This window comes from Phalacrocorax aristotelis, chromosome Z, assembly GCF_949628215.1.
Source record: "Phalacrocorax aristotelis chromosome Z, bGulAri2.1, whole genome shotgun sequence".
NCBI classification, from domain to species: domain Eukaryota; kingdom Metazoa; phylum Chordata; class Aves; order Suliformes; family Phalacrocoracidae; genus Phalacrocorax; species Phalacrocorax aristotelis.
In genome coordinates this window covers 76,659,884-76,674,134 of record NC_134311.1, presented here as the reverse complement: position 1 = coordinate 76,674,134, position 14,251 = coordinate 76,659,884, and the positions used below count along the sequence as shown (strand labels likewise).

The 14,251-nt window shown below is 36.9% G+C and overlaps 1 protein-coding gene across 1 annotated transcript in view; it reads left to right on the top strand.

Annotated features, from left to right (window-relative positions):
• The window catches only part of RIT2 (Ras like without CAAX 2), a 189,217-nt gene that overhangs the window by 78,244 nt on the left and 96,722 nt on the right, over positions 1–14,251 (top strand). The window contains exon 3 of the mRNA XM_075078513.1: positions 5,786–5,859. Coding sequence (XP_074934614.1) covers positions 5,786–5,859 — 74 coding nt within the window. The remainder of the gene's footprint in view (positions 1–5,785; positions 5,860–14,251) is intronic.

Genomic DNA, 14,251 nt, shown 5'->3' with positions numbered 1-14,251 from the left:
TGTGACTTGGTGTCCTTGTCTGCAAAACACTGATAGCAATGCTCACCCAAATTACAAAACACTCATACTCCAGGAAAATAATTATATGCTGAGGGAAATTGTAAGACCAATGTATTTTGATGGGCAATTCCTATGACATGCATATTTTTATCTCAAATAGAAGGAGTTTCTGTGTAGTTGTTGGTACAGTGGTTTAAGTCTCTGTTCATCCACTCTCTTTTTATTTAAAAATTCCTTGTTGTAAATAGATGTGGCACTCATCCAGTCAAAAACTCATGATTGTTCTACATTCAGGAGCATCTCTGGATTAAAATGTGTCTGTAGCAGATAATTTAAGCACACCAGGAGCTGGGTCTCCTGCTGTCTTTTTGGCACGCAGGGAGAACAAGATGCAGAACTCCAGGTGTGGCTGACTGAGCTTGGACTTCCTTCTGCTGGTTTGGTACCTCTTTGGCCAAATAAAATATATTTTGGCTCATCTATATATGTGGGAATCTGATTGGTTTTAACTGCAAATGATAGTGTATAAGACAGAGAAGAAGAGAGAATATTTATTTAGAAAGAACGGAAGCAGAATTAACAAATGGAAGAAAGAAGCAGCTGACCTACATTTCAGGGACTGGAACATGTCTGTAATGCAGATGAAAAGCCCATTCCAACTCCCCTTTAAACTGTACACCATCCAAATCTATTTGTCATGAAGCAGGTACCTGCTCATAGCTGAAAAAGCACTTTGATATATTTTTTATGAATCTAGCTTCTTCAGCACTAAGATAACTGATCGCAACACAACCTTGCATTAATAATTGTACCTCTGTCTCCAGAATGACATCCTATAAAAAAGTAAAGCTGAAAAAAAAGATGTGTTCTTTTTAGAAAAAATAAAAGAAAAAAAAAAAAAAGCCAGCTAACAAAAGGCTTAAGGAAGAACCTTTTCTTTTCATTAAAGAACACTCAATTAAGGAAAGAAAAATTAAATAGTGCCCTTTGAAAAACTTTTTTTCTTTGTTTAAATGAGATAGTCAGCAAAGGAAAACAATTCAGAAAAAAATTGGAGCCCTATTTGCTTTTTTCCCACCACGGAAAACAATAAACAGTCAGTAATATTCAAGCCAAGTAGTATAATTTTTAAGCTGAAATTTTTATTTTTTTTATTTTATTTTTAACATTTGTAGTAAATAAGATTCTTAAAGTGGCCCATATTCTATATGGAAAAAAAAATAATTCCCTTTAAAAATTAAATTTTACCAGATATTTTAACTATCCAGTTCATATAGTCATATATTCATGTGTCTTACAGATAGTGAGGATGCAGGAGATTTTATTTACTTTTTCTCCTTTGTACCTGCAGAATGCTCATTCTTGCAGTCTGTGTTTGAATCATGGTTATACCTCACAGCAATATCAATAAACTCCATCCAGATTTTTTTCTTATAATACCCTATATTTCTGCTGCATTTTACCTAAACTAAAAGCTGGGACCTTACGGTTAACCTCACAGAAAAAGACTAATACCGATTTAATATAAGAAATATAGTTATTGTCTGATTTATTCCCTGATGTCTGATTATTACTCTCATCTCTTTTTTTGTAACTATCTTAATGCTTTACTGAAATGGCAGGTGGAGTTTGGCCTTTTAATAAATATCAGTCCTTAGAGCCATAGGATGTAAAATCCAGATACATGTGGTTTAGCGGCTCCCAATTAACTTTAAAGAGAACATTGTATTACTATTCTAAATTAATTAGGTGAAAGAAAATATAATGTACTTAAACATTCTAAATAGTGTAAATATACCAGACAGCATTTGTAATAATCTGAATAATTTTTAAAGAGAGGAGATAAGACAGTGAGTTTTCTACTGCTCCTGATGAATACTTTCCTGCTATGTTTTGTATACTCTCAGATATTATTTCAGTGAAACATCTTCACTCCGTTCTTCTTTGTCCACATGTAAACAGCATGTCCCTCTCAGATCTCAGTTTCTGTTTTCTTTATGTGACCATGTGTGCAGTATTGCCTGGACTAAAAAGACTAGCCACATACTACTCCCTTTTGAAATCCTTTAGGAAGAATGCAAAGACTCCAGGGTTTCTCTTTGGCATTATAGCTACTAATAAAAATATGTTAACTGGGTCCAACACACATACATAACCAACTCTTGATCTCTGGGAGGTTGTTTCTTTCCAGGTAAATGCCTGTGCCCTATAGTATTTTACTGAGTAAAATGAAGATTTTTGGCTATGTAAACCCCCACTCAGCTCTATTTCCATTACTTCCTGAGATTAAATCCCTGTTTAAAAGTACTAATCTTAGACGAGGACTAAAAGGTACAGCTTTTCAACTCCTAGTCTGTTTTCTTGGTCCGTAAGACATGAGGTGGGAAACATGGCTTTCTATTTATGCATCTTCCTTCTACCTCTTGCTCTGGAAGAATTAATTGTCCTAGTAGCCCAGGACATCAGTGAATATGCAGTAAATAGAAAGGTTGTGTCTCTCAAAAGGCTGGTTGTGTTTGAGCATTAAGAAGCTGTTAGGTCCTAAGTGTGTGCTATGATCTGATCTGTGGTATGAGGGTGTCAGTTTAAGGTAGCAATTCCCTTCATAAGTGTGTGGTTTAGGACTTCCTTTTAAATGAGTGCCATAAGAAAAGTAGGTGTTATGCATCTCCTCTATTTTCCATTCAAATACAGGTTGCGGATACCCCTGCTTATCACACTCCAATTGAGAATATTTTTAAGCTTTTCTAAATTACCTGTACCATCCTGGTTTTCGCCCCCATGCAGAGAGAGAATATTGCAAAGGAAAGTCATATCTCCTTCCCGTTTCATCTCCACATTTCTTGGGGCAAAGGCAAATCCTACAAGTAAAAAACATCTTCCAAATACAATTGCCTAGAAACCATTTAGATTCATGTGCTTGGTCAATGCTTAACAGAATATGTTTCACTACCACCAACAGAAAATGTTAGAATGTATTAAAAATGAACACGGGACAGTGATTCTGGCACAACTTTGTGAAGTGTCAGTAGTTAGAGAGAAAAAAAACATATTAAAATAACACAGTAGGTTTGTACATTCAGTGTTATCTTTGCAAAGTAAAAGGGCTATAAACACAATCTTGCTCCAGCTTTTAGCAGTTGAAACTTTACTGATTAAAAATGATATTGGGTTGATATAATGATTTTGGGGTATACCTGGGGTAGGTTGGCAGGGAATTAGATGTGGATATCTTACATTTACTTACTGAAAGCTATGTCTTATATTCAGAGGCCAGTGGGTTTTTTAGTTAGTAGTTCTGAGCTCCTAATTAATTTCCTTAGCAGGATTTATCTAGATTCCAACTTCATTTTCATCCAAGGTGAATTTAAGTGTGCAGACGTCTTTCTGCATTAACTGTTTTAAAGCTACTGTGTTAAAACTCAGGTTGGTATAAGCGAAGAGATAAATAGGACCATGGTATATTGGGTTTAGAGTATCCAGCTGCGGAGCCAAGAGTACAAGCTAAATTTATACAAGTAATATTTTAATTGTGCATACATGAATGTAATGCAAGTGGATGCCCACCTGCATGACAATATATTAATAATACTTTAGAATATTAATAGAATACTTGTGAAGGAAATACCATATTTGATTTTACATATTTTCATATCTTGTTTTTTTAATTTGTAGTTAAAACATAAAAATTCTACTGCACATACCATTGTTGTGCCATAATAGATTACTTAGACAGTAAATAGCCTATTTCAGTCTATATGGTACCACTTTGGCACGGAGTTTCTTATTCAGCAATGCCTAGAAAGAGATCTAATGACTGAAACATACTGGTTGGAGTGTTCTGGCTTTCTCAGCACTCCGGGTCCTCCTAATATCCGTAGGATTAGGTATTTTTTTAAAGCAAGGCACGTGCCTAAGTAATCTGCTGAACTGAGACCTCAAAGAAAAAGGAGAGTCATGGAAATAATTATGTCATTAAAGATAACTTGCCACTGACTGCGCAGGAGTGGGCTCAGTTAAGGCCATACAGAATCCTTCATACCTGAATGCTTTAGTGCTTCCTTTGTGTAGGTGGAAACAAGGTTTTTACACACTTTCATAAAGTGCCATATGATGCAAGATACAAAGGGTACAAATTGGACTGTCCTGAGAATTCCATTTTATAATCCCATATTATAATCCCAATATCATTTCAATAATCATTGAAAGCCTAGTCCTGAGGGTCTCTGGCAGCCAGGGTTTGCAGGGCTGAGTCTCGGTACAGGGCCAGCCATATGTTTGTGGTGATTAACGGCACTTCTCAGATGCATTAAATGCACTTGTCTTGTCCTTACACCTGTCATGGTTCAGCCCCGGTTGGCAACTAAACACCAGGCAACCGCTCGCTCACTGCCCCCACCCCTGAGGAATGGGGGACAGAATCGGAAGGGCCAAAGTAAGAAAACTCAGGGGTTTAGATAAGAACAGTTTAATAAGTAAAATAAAATAATAATGATAATAATATTGATTATGATAATAATAACAATAATAATAATATAACTAAAAGGAAAAGGGGAAAAGGGAAAAAAATCAAAACCACAAGCGATACAACTGCTCACCACCCTCCAACTGACGCTGCCGGTCCCCGAGCCACGATTGCTGCCTCCCTCCCCCGACCAGCTCCCCCCAGGTAACACACTGGGCATGACATTACATGATATGGAATATCCCTTTGGCCAGTTTGGATCAGCTGCCTTAGCTGTGCCCCCTCCCCTCTCGGCTTCTTGTGCCCCCGGCAGAGCGTGGGAAGCTGGGAAAGTCCCTGACTAGTACAGGCACTGCCCAGCAACAACTAACCATCGGTGTGTTATCAACATTATTCTCACACTAAGTCCAAAGCACAGCACTGTGCCAGCTACGGTGATGAAAATTAACACTATCGCAGCTAAAACCATGACAACACCTTGATGCACAGCCAAAGCATAGCATCAGTCACCAAAACCACTCATGCTGCTATGCATTATTGTTTAATTAAACAAGACAGATAATTTCCAAGACTATTTCAAGTCTAAACTTAGCCTGGTACACACACTGTATTTAACCTCAGGAAGGAAGTACTAATGTTGAGAGGAGAATGAAATTTAAATATGAGGGAAGCAGCTTATTCAAATATTATTTCACCTTTTGTTGTTTTTCACCTTCTAAATTTAGATTGACAAAATCATGTCCACAAGGCACAGTTTTTCCATCTTCCACGCCCAGCCATGATGAGTGTAAGGACACTAATTACAGAATTAATTTTTAAAAAAATCCTTTTTTATCCTCTCCAGAGATATATAGATATCTGAGTAATTGCTATGATATATCTGAGCCAGAAGCCCCCTTCAGCCACAGGGAGACTATCCCAGTAATTTAGACAATCTTTAGCTTGAAACTATTTGCTGGAAAAGATCTGTGGAGGTGTGATTGTGGTAAGTAAAACCACTCTTCTGCCTAACATCAGCACAACAGCTCTGAAGCTTTGTGACTTAAACAACACCTATGGTATGTGCTATCCTTTTGAAGAGAGGCAAATTTACTTCTTTAATATTTTGAGGTAGTGTAGTAGAAAAGACTAGATCACTCCCTTTTGCTAATACTTTGCAGTGATGGTAGGATTTCAGAAAGTGTCTTTTGACTTGAAAGAAAGCAAAGTTAGGTCAGAATAGAGAGCTTTTGAAAAACCTCTTCCAGACTAGCAAAGCTATTTCATTTTCCGTTCTCTGAGCCACTTCTATGCTTAGTCGTACTGCACTGTGTTTTTCAGAGGATGCCTATAAAACTCAAGTCCGAATTGATGACGAACCAGCCTATTTGGACATTCTAGACACTGCTGGACAGGTAAGTAGTTTCCCAATGTGAACCATTCAATTGGAGATAAAACCAGAGATTTTAACCTCAGATATATGGGTCACAGAGCTAGAAACAAGCTTTCCTATTCAAACATAAAGGGAGCAGTGGCAGAAAAACATTGAGGAATTAACAAAGGAGAAGATTAAAGGAGTGCTTCAGTGGTACAGTATAACTTCAAAAACCGACTAGAAGAGACAGACAAATTTAATCAAGTAGAAGATAAAAAGCTGTTTTTTTCTTTTTCTCTCGGATGCAGAAACATCTGTCACAATCATAGAATGAACAAATTCTGTTGCTCATTTGTCTTATGTGTTTATCATTCCTGCTGTTCTATATACTACAGGAATCTTCTGGTCTACTTGTCAATCAAGTATTTTTTTACCATTTCTCTTCTAACATTATATTTAAACATTGCATGCTTATCCATAAGGAAAATATCTTAATGCTAAAAGTAACACACAGTGTATGTATAATGTGCATATGCATGTCTGAGCATCAGTCAGGAAATTGAGTTTAACATACAAGGCAAAAGAAGGGGTTAAATGTAAGAACTCTTTCTACCTGACTCAATTAATCCCCTTTCCATCTCAAAACATTTCTATTGTTTAATCAAAGTGTTGCAGCTTGTTGATCTTTTCCTAAGGTAAGCGTCAGGTTGTCTCTGAAGGTTTTGATACAGTTTCATGAGTTTCCGTAGTGTGTGTGGGCCTTGTACAGAAATGAGTCAGTCAACAAGGACAGTAGATCCTTAAAAAAAATTATGAAGTATAAACCTGGAAACCTTGATCTCAGCTTCCCAAATGTCTGAATACACCTTAGCTGGGCACCGCAAATGGTGGGAAATGCAGCCTCCTGCCAGGAATTGGAATGTCTTCAAGTTATATAAATTGAATGTAGTTCAGGGAGACTGTGGTGTGAGTTTTACATTTGAGTGAAATATAGGCCAATTTCAAAGTGAACTCAACCCAGTTTCAGGAATCAAAAGCTGCCCTGAATTATTCTTCCTTGACCCAAAATTATACAGTCTCAGCAGTTAACCAGTGACTTGCTGCTGAGTCTCCTGTCACAGTGTTTGATTCTCCAGAAAATTTAAACTGTATTTCAAGGCATGTGTCCAAAGCTGTGAATTTAATTGACCTAGAATTTATTATTATAACAGGCCCAAGTTGTTTCTTATACATAGTAGTCCTGGCATAGCTCTGGCAATGACTTGGCTGGGGAAAAGAAGGAACATCATAGCTTTTCCTCAATATGTCTGAAAATATCTGTACTTCTGTTGAAGAAGAGGAAGCAACATCTTCTTTCTCACTATAGAGGTCTGAGACTAGTCACTTCAGCCTTATATCATCATTAGTACAGAGTCATTAGGGAAATTATATCTCCAGCTGTTTAGTCTTGTAAGGCTTTGTCTGTCAGGGACCTCCTGTGTTACCCTTTAATATAGTTCACCGTCTACATCTACTTCATTCTACTCCTAAATTCCCTTTAGTCCAATGTTATAGAATTAAAATGCCAAAAGTAAAATACTTTATAGAGAGCTGAAGAGAAATGATGAGAGTTTATCTGTCCAGCTTTTTTTGCTAATGGAAAGAGGAGCAAGTTATGCAGGATTTATTAATCTTCACAGGTGTGTTCCTCATTTGCTGCAGAGAGTCTGAGAGAGTGCAGGATTTAAACTCTGCAAACCACGGAAGAGGGTACAGTAGGTACAGAGCTCCTTGCACTGTGCTTCTGCTTACAGACCTGTGTAGAGAAGATGAACCCCCTGCTCCTAAATTTGCATCAGAAATGCAAATATTTATACAAACGAAATAAAGCAGCTTAAAATCAAAGCAAAGAATGGATGATGAATGAAACAAAAATGGATAATGTGCTTTTATTTTGAGCTGGGTGTAATATGCTGTAAAACCTGAGAGGAATAATTTCTTCTACTATGATTTTTTCTACTTGTTTTTGTTACTAGAAACATAAAAGTTTGCATTGTTGATAAAAAATGATAGAAAGAGATATTGAGCATTTCCTCCTCTTCCTAAAGCCCCCACCAAAATCAAAGCCTCTATTTTCTTTATTAGAATAATTATTTTTTAAAAAGTTATTTAATTTTCTGTCACCTTTTAAAATGAAAAAACAAATGGAGTCCAATCTTCAATCCCTTTTAAATTTTGTTTTTAGATTCAGGAAAGAGGGAAAAACATCCCTATGCAACAGCATTTTAAGTAGAAGAAAATATTATATTTTCCAATTAAAACAAATCTCACCTTTTGTCAGTCATATTCATTTTGTAGGAAAAATTCCCTACAAGTTAGAACAAGCCCTCATTATAAACTGGGGGGGATTTATTGCCAATATTATGATTTTTCCTAGAACTGACAGTTGTAAGGTAAGAAAAGAAATCAGAATAACACAAACAGTGAAAGCTGGTGGGAACAATAGTACAGAGAGGCTGGAGAGGTTTAAGTTTTGTTTCAAGAAGGGACCGAAATATCCGTAATATTAGAGGCCCATGGCATGTAATGACCATGAAAGAAAACATGATGTGGAGATTTTGGAGCTAGTCAAGACCCATGGCTGTAACACCACACTCTGCAGATACATCAGCCCAGGACATTGTACAGCCTGGGCATATCTATTCTACCTCATGATCCAAGTTGCATTGGTAAGAGCAAATCTGCTTTAAATTTCCCTGTTCTTTCAGCAGAGACTGTCACTGAAATATGTCTTACTGTATCTGCGCTAGGAAGCTCTTCCCACTTTCCTAGGCCCCTATTTTTCAGGAACTGTCCATTCCAAACATCCTGGATTTAGCTGCCTGTCTTTGCAGATGTCTTCAAATTTGTTGCCTCTCTATCTGCACTACACAGCTCCAGAATAAATCAAGACCTAATCCAACTCCCATTGAAGTCAACAGCTAAAATAGCTTCTTTCCTCACAGAAGGCTTAATGTTACTTTCACTGAAGTTCAAACTGAAATCCTGCTGTGCCTTTGGTGACTCAGGGTAAATATCCAAAGCTCCCAGTTATGCTAACGATGGTGTTCTCTGATGGTATGTTGCTGGGTTTCATGTTAAAGTAGAGATGGCGTTACCGCTTCTAAATCATGTAGTGGAAATCTCATTTCTCTCTGGGTGTCCTCACAGTCATAAATACTTCATCACTGACTTTGAATCATGACTTTAATCACTTCAGAAGATCAAGGAGCTAAAATTGTAATTCTACCCTATTTGGGAAATACAAGAATTCAACAGAGAAACCTACCATAGTTAATGTATTTTACTGTTGTTATAGAAAATATGTTTCACCAGATACACTTCTCCTTTCCCTGCCATAGCTACGCACTAACTGAACACTTCAACACTGACCAAGTATTGTGATTTATTAATAATTAATACAGTTCTTTATTGTCAAAATCAAAGCCTTTCAAAAGGCAAATTCAAAAGCCTTCAAAACAAAATCTTATTTCATACCTGAAACCAGGTAAAGATCTTTCATAATTTAACTGATACAGTTTGGAGCACCAAAAACATAGATGGTGCTTCAGTAATACATTTCCGGTTCTCAGCTTTCTGATGTTAAAAAACTTTCAAACAAGATGAAAACCAGAAACATGAATTAACTGTTATTATTGCTCATCTAGTCATTGGTCTTCCTCTTCTCATGTGTATACATAGACATTTTAAAATATGACAAATTGCTCCTCTCAGGATGCAGGCTGATGTTCTTTGAACTCTGGATACATACTTTTACATCATCAATTATCCTCTAATGCTCTTCCAATATAATTTTTTCCACTGAAGATACAGTAAGAAGCACATTCTTAATGTACGCAGGGCTAGTGTAAGCAGTTATGCTTCACTGAACTCACTAGCCCTGCTTTTCACCACACGCTACATCTGCCAACAGAGTAACCTGTCCTTGCTCACCACAACCAGTTCCAGATGGAATAAGGTTACGTTTACCTCAGAGAGTTTCAAGAGCAGGTATTGCTCATGTACTTGTAACCAAGTTGTCATAAACAGCACTTACTTGAGCAGTTCATATTATAAAGCTTGAAAACTTGGTGTACAGCAAGAAGTACAGGAACAAAAAAATGTGGCACAGCTGAATCTAGAAGGCATGTATCCTTAGCCTCTCATTTGCTCCTAGAAGAAGCTATCAAGGATGCCTTTAGTTCTTCTTTAACTAGAAGTTCTTTTCTTAAGCCAAAATTTTTCCTTTTGCATTTACATTTCAACTAAAAGAAAACCAAAAAAGCAAATGAAAACAAGCAGAGAGCAAATGTGAGACTGAGTTTTAGAAGGAATTTTATTCAGTTATCTTTTAACCCTGTTGGCTAGCTACAATTTGGCATGTTGAGTAAATAATAAAACCTTAAAGGAAATCTGCAAATGCAGAGTATTATCCATACAGATAACTTGAGCTTCCTTGTTGAACTATGTTCATGGGACATTTTTTGAGTAACTGGCCCTTGAAATTCACCCATGTACCTCTCTCTGTCCCTTAATTTTGGGAGATGTGTTGGGGAGTATGTAGTTCTGTGGTTTCCCTTTTCTTAGCCAATGTGTAATAAACCTCATCTGCTTTTACATATATTTGATTTAAACTGGTGTAAACTCTTTGACTTCCAGGAAGCTTGTGGGTGCAAATGAAAGGACATTCAGACCTCAAGTCCTTTATTCTGTGTTCAGTTTCCTTCACAATTATTCTCAGAGACTGACAACCCCCAGCTGCTCCAGCCATGCACAAAAAGCCTCCACACAGAGTTATAAAAACATCCTGTTCACTCATTTGCGCTTTCTCAATCTCTCTTCTAACTTAAAAATATGTTGCTACTTCTAGAGCCCAGTTTGAATTCCTCCTTGTGGAGCATCCACAGCAGCTATCTCTCCTTCTGTATTTATAAACTCTTGGCTGACACAGGAGATTTTATTCTTGCCACGGCTTTCCTCCTGATGACACATTACCCAACCTTCCGGTTTAGACCTCACACTGAACATTAAAAGAGCATCAGACAGCATTCTGCTCACTGAAAAGCAATCTGAGATGACCCTATGTAGAAAAGGCAAACTTGTTTTCAGACACAAAGCAGGCAAATATGCAGGAAAATGGATTTCTGTACCTGCCGGTGAGACAGCACATTGCAAGATTATTGCACTATTTTTTGCTTGTTAAAATGTGAGTTTTTTATGATAAACTTAGTGCACCAGTATATTTCCCAGGTGTGAGTCAGACACTTGAAAAATTGGCCTTAAAATGTGATGACATGCCATTTCAGGGAGATTTTCCTTTGTCTGGGGCTGTGTGCACATGAATTCATTTCCAGGCCAACACTTTTCAACCTGACAACAACAGTGTTCTCTGTAGTGAAATCCATCTCTCAAATTGCTAGCAAATCACAGGACATGTTTATCCTGCCAACCTCCAGGACTATGATTTTTGTCCCCTGCTTCAAGCTTTGAAGAGGAACCATATTAGTCCCAAGAGCCCTTCAGATAAACACACTTTCTCAGACTAAACGCTATAGTCCGATGACTCACTCAGGCTGTTATCTGAGATCCTTCTGCTTATTATCTAAACATGCTGCTCTAATCCTAAATCAATGGAAGTCGAATTTCAAGCTACACTACTGCAGCTTATCTGAAGGAAATGTAAAATGCTTTTTTGGCAGTAATTATATTTTAATGGGCCTTTATAGCGTGTTCTTTTAAAGGGAAAATAATTTTAGTGCACTTTCTGCTAGGTACTTTAGTGAGTAAATGAAATCCATTTTATTTTTAAAGCATAGTGGTAGTGAACTAAGTAGCAACCATTAACACAGTGTATTAGGTGAAGAACATTAATTTCATTTTCTTTTATGTTGTTGTTTCACAGGCTGATGATGACATACTTAGAAACTCAAACCATACCACTGAAAATTTAGTGGATTCTCAAGGGAAGCTGTTCTGTACTTTCCAGGGAGAACTAAAATCTCTTCAATGACCAAGTCATTTTATTTGGGAGTGGACAGATTTTGAAGAAAAAAATATTTGGCACAGATATTGAGTGAAAAAAATGTTCCAGTAAATCATAGATGAAATTGCAGACCTGACTCCGATTTCCTTCAAATCGTGGGCAAAATATTCTCTGGCTTCAGTGGGAAAAGATCTAGGAATATACTGTCAAGAAAAGAGTATATTGTTTTAGAAAGAACAGGCAACGAGCAACCAAGATTCCCAACTTCCTTCCCATCCCTGTCAATGAATGAATCATGGTGCAATAGAGGATGAATCAGTTTGTATTTCTAGGTCTGTGTTTATCTTTCTGACAAGCAGGTGCAATAACATGTTGCAGGGAGCAGGCATTTAGGGTCAACACCAGGGTTTACTGAGTCTAGCGATACTGATTTCCTGCCCCTCACTAGCATTCCACTCCAGTAAAGTCAGTGCTAGTTGTTCCATATTACAGGTGGAAGAACACTTTCCAGAGCTGTCTGTTCTTTTCCAAGAAATTATTTTTTTCCTCTTGGAATGCTTTTTCTCTCACTGTTGTCTTTCTTTAACTAATAACTTCCAAAAATAGATAAATATCCAATGATACTTCTGAATATTTACTTTTTGAAATTTTTAATGAAATCAGAATGTTTAAAACAAGAAAATTTTTTATTACAAATTCTGATAAAATTAGCAAAATCCTTTTTTCTTCTTTCCAGTTCTTTCCTCGTAGTATTTCCTGGTTTGGTTTTTCTGTTTTGTTTTGTTTTTTCCAGTTGGTTTGTTTTTGGTTTTGGTTTGGTTTTTTTTTTGGGGGGGGTGGCCTGGTGTACATTTTGTGGAAAACACTTACATAAGCACATCCCATATATATTAAACTTCATCCAGGTCCTTCACAAGACTGGTTTTGTAAATTTTCTGGTTCTTCTAACATTACAAACTGTACATTATACATTTTTTCTCATTGTTGAATGTCACTGAAGCTCTTTGAAGTTACTTCCAGCAGACATTGGGCATGCTTTAAGTGTGTCCTGATTTCTTTATATATATGCAACTGTCCTAGATAATCTTACCAGGAATTCTTTTTTATGGAATTTTGTCTATCTTGTTACCAAGCAGCCCCACACAGACCAGGGACTCAGTGGACAGAAAACTGCTTCTTGCCTGTATCAGTTTTCACAAAATTCATATAAAAATATATATTTCTAGAACTAAAAACTTGGCTTGCATGCTGAGAAAACTAGCATGTGTAACAGCACTCCCTGGTGCCATTTGACCTGACAACAATAAATGACCAAAAGAAGAGTCTTTTGCAGAGCAGGGTGTTAATTTTCTAGGTCAAAGTGGGTTGTCCCAAAGAACGGTAATTTAAGAAATCTTTTATGCTATTCGGTATCTACTGGATACACTACCAATACACTGAATGTTGGTGTCTCCAGACAAAAGCAAGAGAGCAAAAAGTTACATAGTTTTATCTATATCATCCAAACTGTTGAATTGTAAAACTGCATGCGATATTTGGCTAGAAGAGGTTTTCTAAAGATGTTATTTTCATTTCACACTAGCAGGAAGGGGCTGGAAAAATATAAAGACAATCTTTCACAGCTGATGTTCCAATAGTTTTGCCCCAGAATATGGAATTGACATCTGTCCCCCACCAATAACAAAAAAAAGGAAGGAAAAAGTAAACCTCAATAAATTTTGAACTCTATTGCTTGTCACCTCTCCTTTATGATCTGAGGAATGTTATTGCATCTATCCAAATTGTTAAAAGAGGAAATGAAAAGCAAAGCAGAAATTCAATACAATAATTAGTGAAAATATGGGACAGTTTCCATTTTCTTTTTAAACTGGTTATATTTCAGATATATCTTTTTCTTGCTTCCATTGGAGCAAGCTTGCATAACTTGCATAGATTTTTGTGCCTGGTTTGGGTTTTTTTTTTTTGCCTAATTGCTAAGGAGAATAAATTTTTGCCATGGGTGTTCCATACAATTATCAGAGCAGCGGGAAGATGTGAAACAAACCATGCCAGGGAGTAATCTTCTCTTTTAAAAAGTCAAAACTCAAAAGCTTAGCAGTAGCTGCATCAGCTGTACCTGTGTAAGAAATCAGACGTTCTCTTACTTACAGCAGAGTACCTGAGTAACACCTTGCAGGAAGCTGAAGTAGTCAGACTCCACTAACTTTCAGAATTACATAAGAGTTGTGTCCTTGCGTTAGACAGTCTTGGCATATCTCAGAAGCTACTCAGCATCTTTCAGAATCTATTGATCTACCCTAAATACCTCATGCCTACAGTTTTGGAGCTCTCTATTTGTCCTTACAGATTATTTCTAAAGAAATTAAAACTATACCCCGGTTTTATAGGCAGACACAGATTCTATGGATCTGAAAATGGAACTTGGTATCAT